The sequence below is a fragment of the Pavona decussata genome, unplaced genomic scaffold, assembly GCF_977016875.1.
Source record: "Pavona decussata unplaced genomic scaffold, jaPavDecu1.1 SCAFFOLD_87, whole genome shotgun sequence".
Classification (NCBI taxonomy): Eukaryota; Metazoa; Cnidaria; class Anthozoa; order Scleractinia; family Agariciidae; genus Pavona; species Pavona decussata.
In genome coordinates this window covers 5303133-5329026 of record NW_028145504.1, presented here as the reverse complement: position 1 = coordinate 5329026, position 25894 = coordinate 5303133, and the positions used below count along the sequence as shown (strand labels likewise).

The 25894-nt window shown below is 39.0% G+C and overlaps 1 protein-coding gene, 1 long non-coding RNA gene and 2 other non-coding genes across 7 annotated transcripts; 3 read left to right on the top strand and 1 right to left on the bottom strand.

Moving 5' to 3' along the window:
- The first annotated feature begins 315 nt into the window (after positions 1-315).
- On the top strand, positions 316-999 carry LOC146474991 (uncharacterized). The gene is made up of 2 exons (XR_014866121.1): positions 316-763; positions 826-999. It is a non-coding gene; the product is annotated as an uncharacterized LOC146474991 (long non-coding RNA).
- Positions 1000-3327: 2328 nt separating this feature from the next.
- Positions 3328-25327, bottom strand: LOC146474988 (uncharacterized). Of its 4 annotated transcripts, none has more exons than XM_085116747.1 (17): positions 25068-25327; positions 22356-22431; positions 21650-21698; positions 19669-20348; positions 18303-18506; positions 17106-17153; positions 15950-16040; positions 14088-14236; positions 12665-12762; positions 11800-11890; positions 10100-10252; positions 8992-9128; positions 7916-8009; positions 7130-7174; positions 5071-5145; positions 3620-3667; positions 3328-3526 (listed from the first exon to the last, which is right to left on the bottom strand). In XM_085116747.1, exons 2-17 carry the CDS (start codon positions 22423-22425, stop codon positions 3435-3437), a joined length of 2124 nt encoding a protein of 707 aa, XP_084972873.1. In that variant the 5' UTR covers positions 22426-22431; positions 25068-25327; the 3' UTR covers positions 3328-3434. The 4 variants fall into 4 exon arrangements, with proteins under 4 accessions (XP_084972873.1, XP_084972875.1, XP_084972872.1 ...); XM_085116749.1 differs by having other exon boundaries at positions 21650-21695; positions 25068-25326; XM_085116746.1 differs by lacking the exon at positions 25068-25327 and adding an exon at positions 24147-24304.
- Trnaq-uug (transfer RNA glutamine (anticodon UUG)) lies at positions 15210-15281 on the top strand. The gene has a single exon. It is a non-coding gene; the product is annotated as a tRNA-Gln (tRNA).
- Trnag-ucc (transfer RNA glycine (anticodon UCC)) lies at positions 15699-15770 on the top strand. Its single transcript has one exon. It is a non-coding gene; the product is annotated as a tRNA-Gly (tRNA).
- Positions 25328-25894: the final 567 nt, after the last annotated feature.

Below are 25894 nucleotides of genomic sequence, written 5' to 3'. Positions count from 1 at the left end.
TAATTTCCTGTTCGACGTTTGGTTCCAGGAATTCAAAATTAAGGTCAAAACTGTGGTATTCTTAGTTGTTGACAGTAATTTTTTTCTGAATGAAATTTTTTACCTGTCGCAGGCCCTTCAATCGATCTCTCGGCGGGAAACATTTGTAGGCCGTATGGAACGCCGCGATTTTTTCGTGGAATACTACCCGTTGCACGCCGCAGAATATGCAACGGGTTGCTAGCTTTCTGATTGTTCGTATTCTCTATGTCATGGGATAAATAATGGGACAGAAAAAAAAACAAAAAACTTGAAGACCGACTTGCAATTCAACAATTAATGCGTCACAACGACGCTGGTAACACGCCTGGCAGCCGCGGATTCGCGGATTTAGGCGAGAATTTTGCGTGGCCCAGGAACAGGAATCAGACGTACGTAACAATAGATACACACGGATAGATAAAAGATATAAAACGATTTATTCAGCTTTCAAGTTTGCAATACTATACTATACTGTAGATTACATTGCCATTTGAAATCTCGTTAACATAAAATGAACCTTTCACACGATTCATAATCGCCGTAAGAAGGGGCGAATGAAAATTATCACGGCTTAAAACACAACGAGAGCAGGAACTTTAGTGTGTTCTACTCACGATTTAGTTGTCTACCTCTTCTTCTTTACCAGTGTGAGTGAAGTCCATGAACGGCAATGAGCTTGTACAAACATTTGTACCCAAGCTTTTACTTTGCCGGATCCAAGAGATCGAAACAGTGTTTTCCAGTTTTTCAAGCGATGAACGCACCTCCGCGGGAAATTTTTAACGCTACTGAATTTAATTCAAGGTACAATTTTGCCGTAATACTAGGTCCTCTCACGTTTGCTAAGGTTTTGAAGCAAAAATTTTTGTAGCTTGTTTATTTACCAGAGAATAGCAACTATCTTTCTAAATGCTATATAAACAGGGAAAGAACGTTTCAAGCCTGAAAAATTTTCTGGTTTTTGGCAAGAGAAACTACTGACCTCAAATAGCTGAAGAAATTTGCTTACCTTGCACGGTACGGATCGTGTTAGCAGTCACAAAAACATATTTTAAACATTCCGATAAAGCACAGCTGAGCCAAATAATTTCCGGTATTTTTGTCGAGACGAAAACATGTAGCCTTATTTGTACAGAGGTTTGAAACTTGTTGTCTCTAGTACTGGGTTTTTATGAATTTTAGTCTCTGACAGGTACCATGTGAACTGTACGCAATAAAGCGATTCCCGGGCTAGGTTCAGTTGTAGCTACAAATCTTTGGTTACCAACAGGCCCGTTTAAAGACCCGTTTAAACGGTTTCAACATTTGCTTCAACATGCGCTCAACACAGTTGTTGAACCAAATGTCGGGGACGTTTGAACAGGTAGTTCAACCATTGTTGAAAGCGTAAAGAAATGTTGAAAGGTTGTTAAAAGTGTGTTAAATCAATTTTAAGGCCCGTTTACACGACAGAAAAAAATAGAACGGTTCGAACAAAAAGTAGAACGGCACGGATAGTTTCTCTCGTGTAAACTATGCGTACCCGACTTTTACCCGAGGCGTCTTTTATCCGTGCCGTTCCACGACGGGACCATAGGCGCCTATGGTCTCGTCGCAGAACGGCACGGATAAAAATTGGTTCCGACCCCATCTTTTATCGTCTTGAGCATCGTGTAAACACATGCGTACCGTTTCACTTGATTTGTTGCGAGCCAGCACTATTTTGTTCCCAGTCATTTGCCCTTGTGTGCATGCGTATTCGACTTTACTTCCTTACGGCAATGGCGGAAAATCAAGAAAAGGGGCAGAAGACGAAATCGAGAATAAAAGCGGCCCAAAAGGACGTTTGGGCCGATGAAGAAATTGACATGTTTTTGAATATATTTAGGGAGGTGAATTTTTAAGAAAGCATCTTCAACTTCACGAATGCAAAAAGAAACAAATGCCCTTATCCGTCAGTTGAGGCTATAAAATACAGAAAAAAGGCAATCTTTTTTCTCACTTCAACGGCCTTCCGCATTACATTATCTTGACGTATTATGTTCATTCGCAGTTCATCAACAAGGAAGTGGAACGTGTTACTGGAGATACGGAAGTTTCTATACCATTCATCGTCAGAGTAAGGGTCGCATGCCAGGTAGAACCAAGCACTTGTGCGTTGCTTCTGCCAAATTGTTCTTTCCACAGTGGAGTGCCCGATTACTAATGCTCGAAGAACTAAAATGAACTTAAATTCTCGTTTCCGACGAAATCTTTCTTCCAGGCATATTTTGGTTTCATATTGCTTCAAAAGAGATCGACTTGATTTCCTTCTGGACAGCAAACGCGACGGATAAAGTGACAACCCATCGTCCGTCGCCATATTGCTTCACAAGCATGTGCGGTTTAAACGAAATACACTGATGAGCTCAATCATGCCCGGTCCCTAAAATTTTGTCGTGTTAACTGCCCTTGCCGTTCCACCAACATTTGGGGACCGGTGCCTCTTTTTATCGGAGCCATTCCCTGATATTTCTCGTATTAACGGTCAAAAATTATTGGACCGGTTCTTGTTTCTATCCGAGCCGTTCCTCCTTTTCCGTCGTGTCAACTCGCCTTTAAATTCAACATCGATTCAACGTTTCTTTGTTCTTGTTACCTTTTTTTCACAAAATAGGTTGTACAACTACGTATTGGAGACATTTAGATTCATGTACGAGTACGACTACGAATACCAAATTTGACTCCAAGTTTTTAGCAAAGTACTAAGAACAGATGTATTCCAGAAAGCTTTATTTCACTCTTTAAGAGCGACGAACTTAACGTAGTTGTTTTCAATGATGATGGCTAAGCTCCTTCGGGATTCCAAAAAGACGAGATCACCTACGTTTTGCAGACTTGTTTTCGCCACTACGCCGTTCTCACAAAAACTCGTAGTAAAATGGCGACGGCTATATCTTTATCTTTTATATCCAAAACGACACTAGTTCAATCGCGCGCGCTCTTTGTGTATTGGAAAAACTCGTGGTCGAACTCGTACCCGTACTAGAACCTAAATGTCTCTATTATCCAATACGCACCCGTTGTACCGGTGTTTAAAACAATAATAATTTTCAAACTTTCAGCCCAAAAAGTGGTTGCATGCGGTCGCTTACGAGAGGTTCCAACTTTTGCGATTTGACTGAGAACATGTTGGTGTTTTGGTCGTCGGCTTAAAGGCCGGTAGTCACTCACGAGAGGTGGTCGCGCGGGGAGTTTCGACCTGACTGTCGGTCGTAAAGCGTGTAATATTGAAAATGCTGTATAGTGTCTAAAGTTTTTCTCCGATACCAATGACCAATTCCTACATCGAAATTTCGCCAAAGTTTTATTCTATACAATAAGCTAAAAGTGTTAAAGGCAAAGTTGATCTCTTTTTTCTCGTTGCAGCGTCTTCGTACGCTCATGATGACAGCTTACAAAGCAAAATGGATCCCGATGAAAAGCAACACAACTTGTAGGACCAAATGGACTCTGGTCTTCTCGCCGTCACTGACTGTGGGGGTTCCTACCAAGGGAATAAGTAAGCGAACAAAACATCAATGCAACACTTTTGTCCTTATAAAACATCATAATTATGGCAAAAAATATTTGAACTAACCTCTTCTTATCCTGAACTTAATTTGATTGGGAAGATTGCAGTCTCGTTCTACGGACAAATAAAGAAGACGTTTATTAGCCAAACAAATAAACGCACAGTCAAACTAGAAATATGTCGACATACTAGGAAGGGAAACCGCCCTTTTAACTCTTTTGTCATTTGTGATCCTTTGCATTTTGACAGTAAAGTTTCCATTTTAGTATCCAAAGGAAACCTATGCTAAACCAGGGCATATATTTACATCTGGGCTCTTTGACTGTTTTGGGGGCGCAATGAAAACTATATTGCCTTGGCGGTAATAGACCCTTATCACTCGACCCTTATCACATGTTGAGTCTCGGGGGAATAAAAAGCTTTGTTTTTGCCGGGCAAGCCTCGGCCAGACGCGAGTTAGCCGTGCAAACACAAAGCTTTTATTTCTCCTGAGACTCAACATGGGCGCTGAGTGATAAGAGTCTATTGTGTCTACCCAATAAAGGTCTTACTTATACTTTTAGCATCAATCGAAGTTAATTGTTCCTTTCTGGGGAAGTAGTGAACTCCGTCCCTAGAAAAAATAAGGTAATAATAATAATAATAATAATAATAATAATAATAATAATAATAATAATAATAACAATAATAATAATAATAATAATAATAATATAATAATAATTAAATTGTGGAGAAATGGAGACGCAGTGGTCAGTGTTAGCGCTTTTGGCTTCAGTCTTTCGTGATTTAGCCCTTTCAAGTTACATGTATAAGAGGTGATATATCGGACACGAGAAAGAGTGTTCGATAAAGCTTCTCAGACCATTTAAGAATTCTTGGAGAAATCCAAGGAAAAAGTTCATCAAATTTTATGATAATTAAGATCATATTTCCAAACCTCCTTCAGGGTGGTGTTGTCCTCTGTTTCCGCTTCGTGAATTATTAATGGTTTGAACACAAACAGCTATTACTGAGGAACAGTTATGTAGTTTTTATTCCCCTTGACTTGGAAGACCGTCGTGAATCGTTTGCGTCTCTATAACCCTATGCATTACTAAATAATGGTAATTGAACTGAGTGGAGTGCAATTTGGTCAGAAATCATACGCGTGATTTCAAAATCGAACGAGCGCGCAGCGCCAGTTTGATTTGAAATCACAAGTATGATTTCAGACCAAAATTGCACGACACAAAGTTCAATTACCACTTTATTACACCTATTTTGAAATCACAGAGTTTTATTGTCAATTTTAATATTCTATTTTTGTTCCTTCATTTCCATTTTGATGGGCTAAAGAAAGGATGTTATTTAGAGCAAAAAAAATAGTGCAATTTGGGAATAAATCGCACTGTTGAGAGCCAATCAGATTGCAAGGATCACCAGTGATTTCAAAATGGGTGTAATAAAGTAGTCTTATCATATCCTTATGCTGGTCAGAGTAGAGAGAATGTGATAAGGAAGGCAAAGCAGATACGAACCCGCACATGTTAGGGATGAAGCTTCTCCATAGATTCCGATGTTGATTGGTGGGCATGTTTCCGATGAGTTGTACCCTGCAACATATCATACCATTTTAAAAGAAACTCTATTTTATGGTCCTACATACGCAGTTTTCCTTGAAGGCGCGATGGTCAGGTTTCGTTCGTTCTGAAGGTCGGTGGTGTTAAATTTAACTCGCCCCTCTTTTCTTATTGTTTCCTCAGTCACTTGAAACTTTATTATGGATGATCCGTTTACGGGGCTATGCCAGCTTTATTTAGTAACACTGTAAACAGCCAAAAGCTACACTTCAGGGGCACCCATCGAGAACATTTAAGCAACGTTCCCAGATCGTTTCGTGCCATTTTCAATAAAGACATATTGATGTAAGCTAATACAGATTGATCTGTTCGGATGCTTTAATTAACCGAAAAAAAAAAAAAAGTTGCAGAACGTTTTATGAAACGCAATTTTATTCCCAAATTTACCAGCTGACCTTTTCTCACATCCTTAAAAGACGAAAGCAATTAGTTTTCCATTGTTACAGTGCATGGAACTCAACCGGGGCCACCAATAAAACCGACACTTTGAAATTTAAAGCAATCTTCTCGTTTTTGATTGGTTTACAAACTACCAAAGCCAGCTCCTTTGTTGTAAACGTGACCTGTGATTGGCGGAACCAATGTTGGGTGGCCCCGGTTGAATTCGTTGCACTGGAAGAAATTTTGAGTTGACATTTTCCCGAAGAAAACTGTAGATTTTCTTTACGACTAAATCTGAATTTCTGAGGCTATTAAAGTCTTACGAACAGATGTCCACGGGAATAAAACAGTGGGTACCTCTGACACACCACAATGTATACCTTGAAATAATGATGCAGTTTTGTTAAATGTTACTATACTAGTGAACTGGAATTATTTATAAATGGCTTTGGCCACGGACGGCGAGAATGGAAAGGGGTTGCAACTTGAAAAAGGACTTTCCCTTTGGAAAGATGATAAACTTGATTATGTTTCTCTCTCTTCTTGAGAAAATTATTTGATATCTTTTTTCTTGGCACTTTAGGAGCATTTCCTTAAACGAGTAAAAGTACTTACTTTCTCTTTCTGTACGGTTTAGACAAAATCATGTAAAAAAAACTGACCCCGGACGTAGACCATCTAACTGGCCCAATGCTCAGTTGCTCAAAGCAGAGTTAAAGGGACAGTCTTACGCCATTTTTAGTACCACGTTGAAAATCGAAAAGACGCTATTCAGTTGATAGCAGCTAAGATATAATAACCAAAATGCCATTAAAAGACTATCAGAATGCAAAGAAACTATCCACGGATATTTTCGCCGGCATATGACCAAAATAGAAATGGATTCAAATTTGAAAACGCCAACGTTTTCGATTTTCGCTGTCGTAACGCAATAAAAATCGGTTGTACTATATTTTGGTTCAACCTTTCGTCTCAGTAGAATCACTATTAATATTTCTTTAAATTAGCGATTTAGAAATTAATTAGCACCAAAGTTTAATTTTAGCGAATTTTTGCCCAAAATCATGATATCTCCCATGATACTGCCCCTTTAAACTAACCCACGTCAGAATTATTATTTGTTATTACAGTGGAAAACCGATTTTTCGAACCTCCTAGGGAAACTGAATTTGGTTCCAAAAATCGGTAGTTTCAAAATTCGGAGGTAAAAATTTGACTGAAGCAAATTCAAGGGAAACAACTATTGCTTCGAAGAATCGGGAGCTTCAGAAAGATGGAGGGTTTGAATAATCGAGATTCCACGTACTGTATAATAACATTTTTAAGGGAGGGAACCACACTCATAAAAGATGATTTTTAGGAGGGCCCTCGAACTAACAATTATGTTTTAGTTTTTCGCGTTTTTTACTTTGTTCGCTGTTCTCGTTTTCTGGTTTTACAGCTCAACAATGCAGGTCTCTTTTGTTATGGCTTCAGTTCCGATAGCAACGCCTTTCAACAAAAAGAAACAGAGCTCTTTGTCTAAATCGACTTTAAAAAAACTGTAAAAGTAATGCTTGTTGATACTTTTTCTTACCAGCACAAAGGTCAGTAAACTGAATCTGCATGTTATCTCCCTCTCCTTTGTGGAAGTAAGTAATGGTTAAAATTACTATAGCGTGTATAAAATAAATTGAATAAATTACTGTCAGTCAGTCAGTCAGTCAGTCAGTCAGTCAGTCAGTCAGTCAATCAGTCAATCAATCAGTGAGTCAGTCAGTCAGTTAGTTAGGGAGTCAGTCAGTGAGTTAGTGACTCAGTGAGTCAGAGTGAGTGAGTCAGTTAGTGGGTAGGCAGATATGTTGGTAAGTAAGCAAGTAGGTAGGTGTTTAAAGAATTAAGGTGACATAAAAAACTAAGCCACTGAAACATTAATAGGAAACCTAACTATTGGCTTAATTAAATCCTTATGGGAAAATACAATTGTAGAATTTTGATGTAGCCAGGATCATTTCTTGAAAATTACTTAAACTGCATGTACTTAATTAAAACTAATAAATATAAAATTGCTAAATAAAAAAAATTTTTTGGAAAGTACTTTATTGCCTTGGCTTGCAAGCGCTAAGGCTTCATGCAACGTGCCGTCTTACCAATCAAGTCCCGAACCAGTTTTTTTATCAGCCGTTATGCGGGCAACAAAGGCAACTACGCTCTTAGCACTGGTCTGATGTTTTCTCTTTCGAATAGAGCTCGTGAGTATAAATATCGTTATTTTCTTTTGTTCCAATAAATCAGACTAGAGGTAATTATTTTCGCTTTCGTCTTTGCTAGCATTTTAGAACAACGCGATTAAACTGAAGTGTTACTGATAGAAAAGGCTTACCTGAGGGTCCAATTTTCTGAGTATAATTATCAGGACCCGGAGTGTCGGTTATTCTTGAAGCATAGACTGAGACTGTACCGTACTGCGGTATCACCTGTAATACATATAAAAAAGAACATGCATTGAGTTGCCCATTGGATTTCGAAAGAAATTTCGCGTTTGCTTTGTTTTGCTTAACCAGGCTATTTGATTACTGAAAGAAAAAAGGAAAAAAATTGTTTCATTTTCTAGTCTCATTAGAAGTAAACCCAAACCTACTGGTGAAGTTTTTGGTGCTATTTCTGATTGATTTATTATTGGTTGTGTATATTGTAATTGTTTAGAGTAATTACTTTGGTTTCGGTTTCACGACTCCCATTTCAAAACACTCTTGGTTACGCGTAAGATTGAGTTAAAATCAGATTTTGATGATGATTTCTTCGCATTTAAAGTACTTTACAAATACTCTGCCGTTTCTTCCCTCTTTCGTCGTTTTATTTATTTCAAAATTTCCTTCAGTACCGTGCACCAGACACTCTTTAGCATCGTTAAACAGGAAATGTAGGAGATGGTTTTATAAAACAGTGATTTGTGATCACTTGTAGATTAAATATTACATGTGAATTAGGAGAAGCGAAGACTCGGAAAAAAATCCGAGTCCCAGATGGGATTTGAACCCACGATCCTCCGTGATCTAGTCGGATGCTCTAACCACTGAGCTACTGGAGTCTTCGTTTCTCCCTAATTCACATTTAATATCCTGTTGTTGTTGTTTCTCCGTTAGATTAAATATTACACAAAAACTGTAAATAAAGGGTTTATCGCTATCTTAACCAACTGATAAATGCTTGTATTGGAGCATACGATCAAACGAAAAACGGACGAGAGAGGCTTGGGAAGGGGAAATTATTCGCACTGGTAAACCGTTTCTCCTTAAAATTCTTAACTAAATCATCGAAATTAAACAGCTGGGTGTGTTTTGACTACATCTCAAGATTAGAGAACTGAACGTAAATAATCCTGAAGTACAGCTGGAAGTATAATTCAAATTCACCAGATGTTTGGAGAAATTCAACTCAATACTAAAGACCTCTTACATCAATATAGATATCTCTGACTCCGTAGAAATGCTCCGCTGATAGAGTGAAGAATCGCGCCTTATTAGGAGACACATACGCCACAACCTCTGTGGTGTCCTGTGTATTAGTGAAATTCAAACCTATGTAGACTGGCGCTGTAAAGAGAAAAAAGCACCTAGGTTAAATACCTTATTTGTAATAATAAAGTGTATTACCGTCTGCTCACTGCTAATCTTCCTCAGTCGATGAGGTCGACTGATTACGAGGCACCATTTTTCTCAAGTGACTACATCGTGAGACTAACGATAATACACTTTATTATTATTGTATCTACCACGATGAAGAAGAAGAAGAAGAAGAAGAACAACAACAACAACAACAACAAGCTTTTCCTCGACATTGACCTTGATTTGTGTAATATGTTTTGGTTAGAGGAACAGTTTAACAATCCTTTCTTCTGGGGTGTTGGGGATCGCTACTTCGAGGCAGTTTAAACGTGTGCCCGTAACATATCGATGAAAAACAATCGCGCCAAATATGAAAACGTACAAATGTTATTACAAGATATAGATATTATTTTTATGAATTTCTTAATAGCGGTCGACGATTACAAAAACGAAAAACAAACAAACAAAGAGGAAGAAAGAGAAACAATTTAGTTTGAAGACTATATTTCCACTGGGGCCACAGGAATTCCACGCAGATAATTAATTGTGAGTTAATTCTTTAGAATGAAGCATACTCCTCTTGCGTGGTATGTTGGTCTATCGTTAACTCGCGAGTAAGCAAGGGAGCCCCCCAAGGGAGCAGGCTCTTCTATCGCAAGTTCCCCTCCCCCAACCCCAGCATTTTGCAAGGTGCGGCTAATAGTTTGCGGTCAGAAGCCATTTATACTCTGGAAAAAGAGAGAATTTAGAGTTAACTGAGTTTCTTGTCTTATTAAAAGAAGAAGACAACGCCTAAACCAACGGCATAGCGTCCACTCTTTTATCTACAGGTCAAAGGTCCGCTCAAGAGTTATTATTAGAGGCGAGCGGGTGTGTGCCAGTCCTTACTCACATTCGACGAACGCTTTTGGTACGAAAACATATTAAGGACTAATAGACTATGATACACTGGAACTCACCAGTACAGGCTTTCTTTCTCAGTGATGTAACCAACTTAAGAAGTTGATCGAAGTTCGTTGCGGTAAATACGTGCCTTTTCTTGTCGGTCGCGATAAATCTCAGCTCACTAAGTTTGATGTTCGAGCCGACTCCAACAGCTATCACAGTTAAGTCTAAAAAGTATAGGCATGTATGATGAGTTAAAATGAGATTGGATGAAATGAGGTCAGAAGGAATGGGGCAAGATGCGAAGAGATGCGTTGAGACCTGGGGGGGGGGGGGTACTCCCCTATATAAGCTATAAAGGTATGTGCCTCCCCAAAGGGTATGGTTTTTGAGCCGTTTTGGTCTGAAAACGGGTATAGATTTCGGCCATTATGGTCTTAGATCGGATATGGTTTTCAAGGGAACCACGACAGCATATAAACATATTTGTCGTTTCAACTCCAAATGAAAAGTAGAGAAACAGAAGTATCCAAAATATATCATTCGAGCTGAATATTCGGGTGAATTTTACGTATACCAATTCTTTACTTTGGCAATGATGCAAAGTAGGACCGAAGCCTAATTACGCTACAACAAAGGTCTGAAAACGGTTATCGGGATTTTAGAGGCCAGGGGCACGTTTCTCGAGAGCCCCGGCCGGTAACTTAACGGGCCCGATAAATATATTGTTAAATGTTTTTTTTTTCACCGATTACACAGTGATTACAGACATGTTACTTGGCCAATGTTTTCATAGAGTTATAAGATTTTAAAACATGTTTAGTATTCAAAGCTAACAAATATTGAATTTTGTTACGAAACATTTATCACCAAAATCACTCACCGATAAGTTACCGGGACTTTCGAGAAACGGGCCCAGGTTTTAAAACGGGTGTGGAAAATGGTATGTTTTGGTCTGAAATAGCGTCAGGTTTGGAGAACTGGACGATACAACCCTACCGAGAATTCCGAGGAGCTCCTCTGCCTCGGGCGTTGAGATTGGATTTGATGAGATAAGATGTAATGAAATGAAGTGAGAAGAGATTAGACGAGACGTCAGAAGGCATCAGTTGAGATGAGAGAAGATATGACCATGCTGCTATAGATATAGCCATGTTGCTTAATTTGAGTAATTTATTTATTTATTTATTTAGTTTATTTTCCACACACAATTAAGTTACAATGATTAATAAATTACAATGATTACAACTGATGGTTACAAATGATTACAAAGTTACATTGATTAAAGTACAAGAGATAGAAAAGAAGTGGCGAGCGAACCTAATAAAAACCATGGGGCTTGTAAAACTTAGGTTCCCTCCCAGAGAAATAAACGATGACTAAATCTAGACAATATGGTAAGTGAAGTATTTTTACACCCTTAACATAATAAGTAGTTGATGATGATAGACTGAAGTTTTCAGTTTTTTCCTAAAGGACGCGAGAAATGAAGAGCCAGTACAGTATTCTCAGGAGAAAGAGAGTTAAAAAATTTCTGACCTTGATAAAAAACGGAGAATTGCCGGATATTTGTAATATTTTAATAATATTATTTCCACCTAAAAGGATATTTTCCCTTCAGTTTCATGAGCATACCAAAGAAATACAAAGTTTGAGCTCGAACATTATATTTCTAATAATAGACCCAATCTGGAAGATTGGTAGTGTTGAAAACATAAGCAAACTACAGTAGCTAGTTTTCCCAAAAATAATCTCAGAAACAATAATTATTCACCTTTTATGTCCTTCTTTAGATTCTTCACAACCCGTTTCAACTTAGTTTTGTCCGGGTCATTTGATTGTCCATCTGTGAGTACAATGACAATCTAAACAGAAACAGTAAGTGATATGGTCATTCGTACGTTCTTCTAAGAAGCAAGATGATGCACAAACGATTTTTGCCAAGCAAAAACGTTTTTTTTTATAGTCTCTGCCAAGAAATCATTTGCCACAAGCAAACCGGCTCTGTGACTTTGATACTCTGTATCTGGCTTGCAATGACGGGAGGGAGCAAGTTTATGGCCCCTAGAATAATGGACTTTCTTTGGGATAGGGTAAAAATACCCTGCACGAAACGCTGGTCTTCCAGGCTAGGAGTTGAGCCGGGGGCTAACCACCAGCTTTCACTAAGCGAAAATGGTTGCAAGACACGAGGACTTGCTGTGCGAAACTAGGACGGATTGCGATGGCAAATGGTGATGAAAGCTAAAATAACAAAATTCTTGTCACTAGAGCGGTTTTCAATTGAGTGTCGAAAGTAATTTCGCATTTGCTTTGGTTTTGTATTACTACACTCTGTGATTGGTTAACAGAACTCGCGCCACTTTCTCAGCCAATGAGAAACAAACCAAAACCAATCGTGTTTAGGCCGCACGCGTTTTCCCGCGCTTGGCGCCAGTTACATGTATTTGCTTCGAATTCTGATTGGTTCGTTGTGTTGTTTACATCTGTTGCGATTGGCCAGAGTAATTACTTTGGTTTTGTTTTCACGATACTCAATTGGAAACCGCTCTATTATACTAGTTCAGTGCTAGGTACCATGTTTTTAATAAGAGGTTCCGAGTGTTGATGTAGTATATCAAACGGAGAGTTTATCTTACCTGAACAGTCTCTGTATCTCCTACTGGGTTATCTAGAGCGGGCCTTAACACATTGTGATGAACGACATCCAGAGCCGCTGCAGTGTGCGTGAAGCCCGCTAGGATCGATTAGAAAAAAAATGGTCCTGTCTTTACAAAGGAATAATCTTTAATATCATCCCGGTGCCGTGACATATTCGCAGGCATATTGTGAAAGGGCACAGGATAGGATAGGGATGAAATTATTATAGTGGAGAGAGACAAAGTGACTGCACACAGTGGTGACATTAGAATGGTGGTAATTGGGGAAGATGCACTGGGAGGATCCTGGAAAAGGACAGTGAAAACAGGAAGAAGAAAGACTGAATCGTACGACTGTGAGTAGAGAGGTAAGTAGGGACAAACCAGCGTGGAAACAGGCTCCATTGCAGGGAGAATCGTCAACTTAACTTTATCTTACAACAACAACAACAACAACAATGACGCAATCCACTTTATCCAAAAGATGGACTCAGACCGTTGATTTTGGCTGTTTTGTCTATCGATCTGCATCGACAAGGACCAGGATATTCTGATGTAAATTTATAAGGGGTGGTTCGTGTGTGTTCAGTGGAGGTGGCAGGTGTGGCCTATCTTGGCTCAGAAGTCTCTACCACAGGGCTCGGCGTGTGAGACTTGATACCAGGTAAACTAAGCAACTACGACGGGGACGGCAACGACAACGCCGCAAAACAATATAGGTTGAAAGTGCCCCTGTTCGCTGTTGCGAACTAGATAACAGCAGAATACAGTTTATGAAGTAGAATCCATATGAAAATTAGCCATGTGGAATTTTTCGTGTTAAGCCAATGACGTCACTTCCTGTAATTTGAGCCTTAACTTCCGGAACAATGCCAAGTAATGGCGGCCGTGAAATCTGGAATAAAAAGCTAAAAAAAAAATACTTCCAATGGCCGTAAAGGATTGAAATTTGGTAACATGAGTAAGAAGGTCATATTCTACACGAAAATGCAAAAAGATGGAAAATGAAATTTTCGTCCCAGGGGCACTTTATGAGCGAAAACAATCGCTCTGCACGTGCGTTTTAAACAACAACGTGAAATTGCGAAATTCAAGGTTTTGTGGAGAACGTTATCAGACTGGACGGTCAATTTTTTCTTCTCCGTTCTTAACTTGAACGCCACGCCTACCATTTTGGTTCCTGGGTAGTTCGCTGTTTTTGTACAAGTTGGATGAGTTGATTTAATCGCGAAGTAGCACAAAAAAAAGTGAAAAAATTACATTTTCAAGTGACTTTTTCGATGCCGTCGCCGTTGTCGTTGTTTAGGTTCCCTACTGTTCATGTGTATGTAAGTTGTGCTGTCAGATCTCGCCCAATGGGCCCCTTATTGTCCTGTTTTCGTCTTTGTGCATGATGGTATTTCATGCGTGTTTCAACACTCACCATCATATTTGAGCTCATTCACCGCGCATATCAATCTGGTTTTTGAGCCATAGTTGTCAAGTGCCACAGATAGGGAAACCGTGGTAGCATATTCGACGATAGCCACACGAGCTTGGAGTGGTGAAATGTCAAATGTTTCAATAATCTGCCTGGAGAAAGTAAAATGTTTTTTTTTTTTATTTTTAATTACAGAATAGATAAGATCATGTAGACCATATTCAAGAAGGGTTGCCATTAATTTGAATCCCCCAGAAGGATAATTCGCATAAGAAAAATCAATAAGTCACTCTGTGGATCCCGGTTTAGAACCACAACGACAAGATATAAAAACTAACATATTTAGTCCTTTGTCAGAAACGGCATAGGACAAACGGGGTGGGGAACGACTTCGCTTGCTCTTTGAATGTCTCATAAGTTTGTTGGCCTATTCCAGGCCTCGTTACTGTCGGAAATCAATTTGCAATACATAACGACAATTTCGCTACCTTTGAAGAATTGGGCTTGGTTTACTTATTTTATAACACTTTCTTACTTTTCGTAAATGCTTCTTTATCTTAAAGGCCCACCTTTACCCAAGAGTCATTGCGGTCGTTTGTTTTTGTTTTGAAATGCTGTATTGTCCAAACGTGTAATCTTATTGACTGTACGAACTCAAGCGGTTCACGCGGGTTTCCTCTATGACTCGTGCTGGAAGGAAAGAATATCTGTGATCACTTATTGCTTTCTCATACATCTTGGGTGAATGTGGTCCCCACTGAATTGCGTGATATTCAATCCTGAACTATTTTTAAACCCAATCTTAGGACCCACCTTTTTGGGTCAGGTTTCTCTCCAAGTTTGATTTAATTTAGGTCTTTTTATTAAGATTGTTATTCGATCTAACTTTTTCTTATTCTGAAGTATTTTTTTTTTTTCATTTTACATCTTACATTGTGTATTTATATTATTTTTGAATGTTTTTTTAGGTGCCCCTGATGAGGCATGCGCAGTAAATATTTCCTGACTATGATGATGTTGATGACTATCATTTTTGTTATTGCATTTATCATGAAGTTACGATAGTAAAGCGCTGCTAACACCAAGGTTCTAAAGGACAAAAATATATTCGGCAGGTTTGTGCTTGGTTCCATGGTGTAATGGTTAGCACTCTGGGCTTTGAATCCAGCGATCCGAGTTCAAATCTCGGTGGAACCTAAGCAAAACTGAGTTCTTTTCAACCAGGCGTCACACCTTATTAATCAACCAGTTGTCTTTAAATATTCCAACCCGGCAGGGAGCCCAAACCTGGCTGATTTTTTTTGCTATAAATTTAGAGGACAAGATAAGTTGAAACTGTCGTTTTCAACTGATTATTGAAGCATTTTGTAACTTCTCTTTCAAACATTGTTGTATTGTGTCTTACAATGTGTTTTCCCTATGTATGATATAGCAATACGTATTTTTTTACTTCTTACTTCCTTTAGAGACACATTCTCAACCTAAACATTGCATTGGGTACAGCATCAATGACTTTGACACTCTTTCAGTGTATTGTAACTAAGGAACAACCTGTGAACCGTCTTAGAACTGAAAATATTAAAACTTATAAACAAACCATTCTCAGTACCCGCAGCGTCGGTGGTATAGGGGTGAGCATAGCTGCCTTCCAAGCAGTTGACCCGGGTTCGATTCCCGGCCGGCGCAATCATTTCTTTTCTTGATTAACATTTTCGTTTAAAAGACGCGCTATACATAAATTTCGTTCCGATTAGCGTTAACGTTATTTTTTTCAAGAGGCTGATTGGTTTGAACATCTGAGCATAATCTGACACAGTTCTGAATTTGAGCATTTCAGGAAATGAAAGTATTAAATAGAAACTAACCTTACAAAGTTCTTCTCCTTTTCATAGTTCCAGCTTTTAATGCTTCCAGACTCGTCCATGACAAATACAATGTTGGCTGGAATTTCGCAATCTGGAACCAATGAAAGTCACAAATGGAATCGTTATAAAGCGTCACTCAGGCCAATGACAAATGAGCTCGCACTAAACGGTTATACCCCAATAAACCAATCAGAACACGCAGCACATATGCAGCCAGTGCAGGGAAAAGAGGCGACCTGCAACGTTTGTAACGTCTTACATGTCTTGTCGAAAGAACAAAAGAACGAACAACAGAACAATGATCCCAACTCTAATAAAACTAAGTGCAGCTGCAGGTTGTCAGGGTTCCAGTGAAACTAGGGCCTTCGAAGATTCAGGTCTACTGCTGGAAACGCTAGCGAGTTAGTCACTATTTAGTTATATCAAAGTTACACAAGCTGGTTCGGTTCATTATGGTATACCGTGCAACCATTACAAAGGCGACGGAGCAGGGGAGGTGCTGTAACGCCCCAAACAATTTTTTTGGAGGTGGGGGTGCAGAGCCCCCCACGTTTCGGTGCCGAAAATATCGAAAGCGCAGCATAAAAATTGGCAAAATATTCAATCTCGTGATCTTTTCATAAATCGTTTTACCAGCATCCCGCTTGGCGAAATAATATGTTGTAAAAGGTTTGATGCAGTGACTCTGAGAACTGCTCTTCCCGAAGTACGCCAGGTTACAAATATACGGACCATGTGCGAAGCTTTCAACAAAACTCCTTTCACCAAAACACTGTTAGGAGAGGTACACAAACTCTTACGGATGTATTTGACGTTACCAGTAGCATCCGCAACTTCAGAGCGCACATCAGTTCCGCCCTCAGACGACTCAAGAAATAGCTAAGAAGCACCATAAAGCAGGACCGCCTGAACAACTGCCTACTGAAGCATTGTCACAAATTGATTACGGACACACTAGACACTTTAAAGATTGCAAAGAGGTTTGCTTGTGCCAACGAACAACGCAAAGGGCATTTTGGAAAATTTGAGTAAAGATATGCGCATGGCTGGGTGAAAGATGAGCCCACCCCTCCCCCCTCCCCCCTCCCCCACGTTTCAAAACGCTCCGCCGCCTCTGAGTCCAATTATTATAGCATATCACGAAATCTTTTCTAGCCTTCTTCGTCTTCGTCAGTGCTGCATGTTACATTCCTTGTCATCTTATCTGGAAATAAAACAGAGAATTTCAGCACTTTCATGCGGCGCTCAAAAAAACGCTTCATCCGTAGTCACACTTTAGCCGTGCCGCCAAAATTCGATTCGGTATATCTTTTTTTAGCCGCTCTAAACTCGCATAAAGAACACAGCGAGTATTTCTTTCTCGAACACAGATTAATACATTAATTAATGTTTAATCCCTCATTTGTGGGCCCGTATTCAGGTCGAATTAAATGCTACACCATCATTCTTTCAGCCGTTCGAGCTCGTACAGATTCTTTTTAGTCTGTAGTAGCCGTTATTAGCAGTAATTCTGTAGTAAGCTTTCATAATTAAACGCAACGAGTGTTCGTTTGATGGACACAAATTAAATTGCCTAAGTAAAGTTGAGCTGGCTATCTTTTAACCCACACGTGCACTAGGTAATTGTATACCTGATAGAGTAGTTGGTACAAAATTCTTTATTTCTCCGAGCTTATACAATTTCCTCTTCCTTTTTTGCTGTTAAATTCTAGGGGCGCCTTCCATTTGCCAGAACGACCGGCCAGTCCTTTAATCGAATGCGTCATTTTAAAGAGATGGTGCTGCAAAATCTTTTTTTAAAAAATAATCACCTCGAAAGTGGTGCGCAGAGTATGATAAAACTTATCTCTCAAATTGCACATACCGTTAACGAACTAACCAGTCAGGCCACTTATGTCCAGAAATGCACCTAAACCTGAATTTGGGTACCTCATATAAAACAAAACTTTTTGTCCTTTTCATATGACTTCATGTTTTGACAGAATTATGTGTGTTTTAGTGAGAATTAAGGTGAGGGGACACCTTGTGATGTCTATCATACAGTTCATGAATCTCATAAGCGTGCATTTCTGGACACTTCTGACGATTTCATGGCCACCATTTCTCGGGCATATGGTATAATGGCTGATGTCTCATGGTTGATCGCCCAATGAAATTACTCTGGAATATCATTATCCCATGATTTAGTATTTAATAGTAGTAAAAAGGATATTCCACGTACTCCGCCTGGAAAAAAAAATTGTGTTGCCTTTCACCAGTAGAAGGATATGGGATTACGGAAAAGCAACTTTCTTAGTCTTTTGCCCAAAATTATTGTTGGATAATTAAAAATAATTTTAAACTTGCTACTCACCAAAGTAGGGGAAAAACTTTTCGTCAATATTTCTGGCTAGAGTAGAGATTTCATTTTTCTTGACATTAGTGAGCTGTGAGGAATGCTTGTCGTAGTAGGCGTACGCAAATCCTTCAATCTGCTCAAGAAGGTCTTCCACATTGACCAAGTTTTTGAATTTGGAGTTTCGCTGGCATCTGGCGTAGGACGTATCATACAAAATACCTGTGTTCAAAGGACAAATTGGTACTTAACTAACGTTCGAAACACAAAAATTACAATTGTATTGAAAGAATAATTACCGGTAACTACGGTGTCTGCTTTTTATTGTGATAAGATTATAGCATATCATTCCGCTACCGAGACGGCGTGAAGAGAACCAAAGCCGTTTGCGAGGGTTCTATAAGACAACCGGGAAAATTAAATAACAAAGCAGCTTCACTGTTCCAGCGGTATTCCGCCCGGGTGACGTGATGACGTCATTTTTATGTAAGTGAACCTCGTGACCATCTGTCCCGATAAGAAAGACAATCGCAAGAATCTCCGCTGCTTTATTAGTTTGAATCAATTGTTCATATATCAGACAGATCAGAATGTGAACAAAATGACAAAAATTATTTGCAACCAATGGTTAGGAACGGAGACCGAAGCAACTTGTGGACTGCTCAGGCCACAGTTCCTGCCCGAAGCAACGAGTATGGAAATCCATCAATCACATCCGACCTATGTGATATACGTAATGCAGTACCAGTCGACTTCATCGCCTGATGAAGACTAGCAGTTAAGCAGTCGAAACGCCGCGATCTACAACCTATTATAGTCAATCTGCGTCATGCGTGACCGCGGTATTTTTTAAATTTGAACGGAGTTTTGAAATGTACATGCCAGTTTTGAACATCGCCAACGAGATTTCAGAGTTCCCGTAGAAATTTCCCTAGTTTATTGACGGTATAAAGCTATGAATTTTCTTTTCATTTCGTATTTCAAGAATAATAATTGTTTCCCAAGAACTTTCAACCAGTTTTTTTTTTTTTTTTTAAGTTAATGCGTCTTTTTTCGGAAAGATTTCCAGAGAAATGTTCAAGATTCCATTCAAATGCCGGATATTACAAAGAGGAATTCGAATGATCATTTCATTTACAGAAATACTGGCTACGCGTGATGTGGATTGACTGTAATAAGTGGCTACATCTTGAGACAAACGATTATTTTTATCACTATTATTTATTTTGTGTTTTGAAACTGATGCAAAGGAGAGGGGAGGGTGGGAACTAAATCGAGATGGGAGGGGGAGGGTATTAAAAAATCTGAACTTCAAACGGGGGGCTTATTAGAGAGGAGGCCCTGATAGGACTTTTACGGTGAGTCGCAATAAGGCCTAAGGTACCTGAGCCGTAGTACATCCTCAGCAATTGACCAAGTCGCACTCCTCTGCTCTCCCAGTCGGGAAGACCATGTCCAAGAAGGAACCCATCAATATCACCCAATATCACTGCGTCAGTTGCCTTGGTAACTAAGCCGATATTTAAAGAATGCACTGCAGGGCAGTTAGTGTTCGGAGACCAGACTCCTAAGGGACCAAACAGAGTTGATGTACCAGCATTTTTGCTAAACAACGCGCTCACAGCAAGGTCATGAGCAATGGTGGCAGCGTAAAGATTGTCGACTCGTAATGGAGCACCAGTAGTCCACTTTCTCAGAGAGATGCTCTTATCACGAGCCAAACCTGCGCAAATGCCCGTGATAACTCGACCCATTGCTATAGTTTCTCCGTCTTGCGTACGAACCACGCCCTGTTCTTCATTGGAGCTCGAATCAAAGTTATAGGTTACCATCTGGGTCAGGACGCGTACCTCCTCGGAATTCAGCACACCTCCCGGCAGAGGATCGGCCTGACCGCATAGGATGTTAAACAGATCATTGTCGTATCCAAGGCGACGGATGTAGTTTGCGATTTTCTTCAGGGTATCGCCATTTGTACTTGTGTGGCGTTCAATCTTTTCGACGAGTTCGATGAAGTGATCAAGGGTGTAGATATCGTAGATGATTGGCACTGATCGCTTTTCTCTGAAAACAAACAAACAAACAAACAAACAAACGAAAAAATCAATTTGAGCAAAGGCTACTCTTACTCCCGATCATATTACAAGGACTTTCTGCGGAATTCTACTTCTTATAAAGCAATATCTCTGAGGAACTCTAGGGTACTTGGTTTTGAGTAGATTTTTAGGCAAAAATTCACTGCTAAATCGGCAGGGTTGTGTGCCATTCTTTCATTCATTCATTCATTCATTCATTCATTCATTCATTCATTCATTCATTCATTCATTCATTCATTCATTCATTCATTCATTCATTCATTCATTCATTCATTCATTCATTCATTCATCCATTCATTCATTCATTCACTCATTCATTCATTCATTCATTCATTCATTCATTCATTCATTCATTCATTCACTCATTCATTCATTCATTCATTCACTCACTCACTCACTCATTCATTCATTCGTTCATTCGTTCATTCGTTCATTCGTTCATTCGTTCATTCGTTCATTCGTTCATTCGTTCATTCGTTCATTCGTTCATTCGTTCATTCGTTCGTTTCTTCGTACGTTCGTGCGTTCGTTCGTTCGTTAGTTCGTTGGTTATTTCAATCATTTATTCACTCACTCACTCACTCACTTATTCGTTCGTTCGTTCGTTCGTTCATTCATTCATTCATTTCTTTCGTTAGTTCGTTCGTTCGTTTATTCAATTAATTAGTTAATTAATTAATTAATTAATTCATACATTCATTCATTTTATACGAGAACTGCCTTATAATTACTTGATCGAACTGTACCAATTAATGTATCACTTACCGCTTTTTTCTACCATGCTGTCTTTTAAATGACACATTTTACATTAAAAACTTATAGAAAAGAAATAACATTATAAGAAAGCATACAGGCATAGAAAAACTCATTTACTATTTGTTCTCTGAAATCGAGTTGAAGTGAATTGTCGTCGAACACTGTATACACCATGTTTTCCAAAATCTGCGTTCGAGACCGCCTTGTAAGAAGAGGTACTCTTCCACACTTGTTAAAACAGAGCATTTCCTCCACTGTTGTTGAATTGTCCTTTTTGACTTTTTTTCACAAATAAATTCAATGCCTTTGCTCAGTCCAATTTTGTCCAAGAACAAATAAAGTGATTATTCAGTTGAACAAATATTCCGTTTACATGTAAACCACTCATTTAACTCAACCGAATTCTGTAACTTCCGCATACAACTGGATTTACACTGAAAGAGGAAGTCTGTCCAACATCTTGTCGTGACAACCCACTATTTAATAGAAAAATAGATTTTGTATAAATCGTACCTGTTCACAGCTATCTCATCCTTGCCAGTGTCTCTCGGTCTGATATCTACTGACAAAAAAATAAAAAGAAATAAATAAATAAATAAAAAATAGAATAAAATAAATAAATTCATAAATAAATAATTCATTGATTAATGTAATTTATTTATTACCCAACTTAAACAGCCTTTTAAGATCCAATCTGACTCAATCTGCGTGAATCTATCTACTCTGAGACTTTGATCTTCGTTACTTATAATTATGCTTAAGATTTTCAGTGAACAGCTCTTGACATGGCGTCGGCCTTGTTTCCTTTTAATATCGCTTATTTTCATTTCAAAATGTTACTCAAAATCGTTATTGATTCTTATAAAAAAAATAAATATTAAAAAAAATAGATTAAATTGAGTCAATGACATGCGCACAAAATTTTGTTTTCCTTTAGTTTCGCCCATATTGACTGTAGTCAAAGATATATATATATCCCGATAATGCTCAATTAAAACATTGCATTCGACGTAGTCAGAAGAACGCGGGACGGATTGGAGTCGAGATTGTATGGGACAACGTTGATTGAACATCACCCGGAGATTTTGCAGGGGCGGATGACAACATCACCAACTTGGCAAAGGAGAGAGATCCTGATGACATCGAAAGCACTCCCTAATCTTCGATTATTAGTTGTTATAAATATACTGTTTATTTTCGACAAAAGGAAGGCACTTACCTGAAGAAACACAAGATGCCAAACCAACCACGCAAATGAAGAAGATAAAAGCTGTCTTGTAGATTGCCATGGTGATCTGATAAATTGGGGCATACAATAAAGTTTTGCTAAGTGCTACGATAAAACCAATGCAGACAAATCAGTAAAAACTAGATTTTGAGATTCTCAGCGTGACAAACTGAGGAACGGATCAGTGCAATTCGTTAGCTCCTTTAGTGTGAAAGTAGGGTTCGTCGTTTATATAAAACACAAAAGGGTATTCAAGATCAGCTTGCAACGTATACAGAGCAGAAAATTGCACTCTTGAAATCTGATCTCCCTCAGCCGATTAGATTATTGAACCTGTATGACGTGCGCTCTCGAGGAACGACCTTGCTCCATGGCCACTTCATGAAAATTATCCTCGATTAAAAAATTTGGTTTCAGGAACAAGGTAAAAGAAAAGCCGTGATTTTGAGGTTTTAAAAGACGAAACCTATGTTACATGACGAAATTTATAGTTTTCATGGTCATTACTCAGTGAGGTGTTGAAGCATGCAAAATAAGATATTTGAAAAAGATCAGCCCCTAAAGAAACTCGACAGAATTTTGGCAAAGTAAGCATGCAGCCAAACGAGAACATTTCAAATGTTGTCTGCTGTGCTCCCAGATCGTTTTGTATCCTTTTAAAGTCATTTAAGTGTGATCTAATACAGTTTTACTCGTTCGGTTGCCTTAGCTGACAATTTAAGTCACAGAAAGTCTTAGGGACCAGGATCAGTCTTATTATTCTCCGAATTTACGAGCGGTTGTTGGTTTCGTGAAGATGCTAGTTGACCCCATTTCGTATTTTTAACGACATATTTGCCTCTTCGAATACGAAAGGAATTTGTCTCCAGTGTAACGAAATTTTAGCTGACATCCTACTGATTAAAAATTTTCGATTTTCTTTTCAACTAAATCCTTATTAAACCGTTGGGTTCTTCTGAGACTCTATTGTCGACTACGCAACGCCTTACAATAATATATATTTTTTTATTTAGAGAATAAAAGGATTTGTTTATGAATTGCATTGGAATAACAAACTTGCATTGTACATACATGATTATGAATTTTTGTTACTGTTTTTCCGTATGAGTTGTCTCCATAACGAAAATCTTCCCCTGAAATACTTGATAGCTTAAAACAACGAAGTTGTTTTAAAAAGCATGCAACTTTTTAAGTACTCTCATAAAGTGAAACGTTCTTGTCTACGTATTAGCCAAACATTTGTCTTTGTATACCGCAATGTAGTCCACTCTCGAAAGGGAAACGACTGAGGAGGCTGACCCGGGAATTCCATTGTCGCCACGTAGGTTCACAACCGTGAAGCGTCTGCTTTCTGTTATCACTGTTTCATGGAACTCTCTGCAAAATTTTTATCTGGCAAATGGTTGCAAATAGCTGTCACGTTGAAAACATACAAAGTTCTCTTGTTGTGGCATTGCAAAATGAGTTCAATTCTCCAAAAATGTATTTTAAACAGAATTAGGCGGGTTGATCGAGATTGACATTCAAGAAATTTTAGACAGCACGAAGGTGCAGAATTCACGAAAATATTAAGATAAACACATGAAGGGATATAATTTTGTCGGCTGATTTTCCTTTCATATTAACACCAAAATGATCTTCTAGTGAAATCACAGATCATAAGCCAAGCCTTTGAAACTTTTTCTCAGTCTGTTCGATATTTTTACGGACACTGTTAACTGGCTTTGTTAAATTTAGCGACTAAGATCGTGAACGTAACTTGCAATCTTAATCTTTGCTTACCTCTTATATCAAATCACAAACTCAACAAAAGCAGTCTCAAGAACTAAACTATCCTCAGCTGCTGAAATTTTCCGGGGCGATCTGCTCAAGAGGGTTAACTTTGTCGGTGGAACGTCAGCAAACAAGCAAACAAGTAACTTAGTATGCATATTAATTCAGTATTACGTCAACTGGAACTTTCGAGACCAGTGACAGGCCGAGGTCTTCGCCGAACACAAATAAGTCAGGGGCACCCAACGAAAGTTTTCTCTCAAATCCTTTGAAACGCAATTTTAGTCTATCTGGAGTGCCTTTAAAGCCCTGTAGGTTCATTTCAGGCCGCGCTATAATATAATTTTATCTGTTCGGTCGTTCTAGGGGAGCTTGAGTCTTTTCGAAATTACAAGGGCATCCTTGTCCATTTCCCGAAAACCTTAGGCCTTATTTCCTTTCCAAAAATCTTAGCTGACCTTTTTTTGGCACCCTAAACGAAATTTCTATCAATCCAAAAATACTAGGCCTTACATTTCCCATATCACAAAAGTTCGAGGTGAAAATTCCCTTAAGAAAATTGTAGGAGATCAAGGGCCTTTCGAACAGAAAATTTACCTAAACGATCCGTTGGGTGCCCCTGATAAGTGTCCGTCTATCAGTCAACTGTTGTAAATATTTGCAGTGATCTTGCTTATTAGCTAGATTAGGGTAACGCATCTTTTCTATTAATTGTAAGGTTAATAAATCGTCAAAAAAAACTGTGTGGCTATGCGTACTTACTGATATTCATCAAACGGAACGACACAGAACCCAATGAGGAACAAAATGTTTGCCTCTAAACTGATAAACAGGGATAATGTTCAGTGCTTTGATTCTAGTTCAGAACCATCATAAGCTACTTCAAATAAAGGACAAACGGCCAAACGGATACGAAATGGATTCACTCACTCATACGGTAGAGCCGCGAGTACCAACCAGTAACCTAAATGTCGTTTCCACACGAATCTCAGCTGAGCAAAGGGATGTTTGTGGTCAGGATTTGCTGGTCGTTCAGGAGGAAGGTTCTAAGCCAAAATAGAAAAGTTTACACCGATTTGCACTAAACAAATCTTGAGTTCTCTGTAGAGTTCAACAGCAAGTTCTAGGACCACCTCATGGACTGGACCATACACGAAAGTGTTGCGTATTAGTATTAAAAATAATATATTTTTTACATGATATTTTAAGAACCAGGCGTCTCCCAGACTAATCGTATGCTCCCATCATGCATATATGTGACTACCGGAGGAAGCCAATAAGTTGCAACTGGAAAAAAAGTGGGGGGGGGGGGGGGGGGGAGGGAGGGTGGTTAGTGTCTGCCGTCGGCGAAACGAATACAGAGTTGGTGAGGTAATTAGTGATGAGTGGCGACGTTTCTAGCGCGAGTTCGTATATTCGCTCTGACGAAGCCGGCTCGAGACGTCACCACTGGAATCTCAGTTGTGGTGGCCAAATTACGTTATCAACTCGTTTGATGCAACCAAACATTCCACTGAACTAGGAAAAACTGTTTCAGCCATATGGGGCGACTGTGCGTCAGCGTACATGCCCTCGTGCGTCATAAATGACCATAAATGTACACTCCCAGATACACTGTGAGAGCAGAATGGCCTTCTTGACCCTTATATGGCTTTGTTTCAAACATAACCGGAAAAGTCGCCTTCTCTCGCAGGCTAACTCCCAGACTACTAAATCTTCAGTTGTGCCAACTTGCGGAATCAGTCGTTATTCATTTA

Excerpts from the sequence above, each read along its gene's own strand:
- LOC146474988 (XM_085116747.1), bottom strand. The coding sequence starts at position 22,425 with ATGGCAATCTACAAGACAGCTTTTATCTTCTTCATTTGCGTGGTTGGT. Across the intron at positions 16,041-17,105 it reads CACTGACGAAGACGAAGAAG|ATTGCGAAATTCCAGCCAAC; the intron begins GCTAGAAAAGAT and ends CATTGGTTCCAG. Across the intron at positions 10,253-11,799 it reads TCTAAAGAAGGACATAAAAG|ACTTAACTGTGATAGCTGTT; the intron begins GTGAATAATTAT and ends TATACTTTTTAG.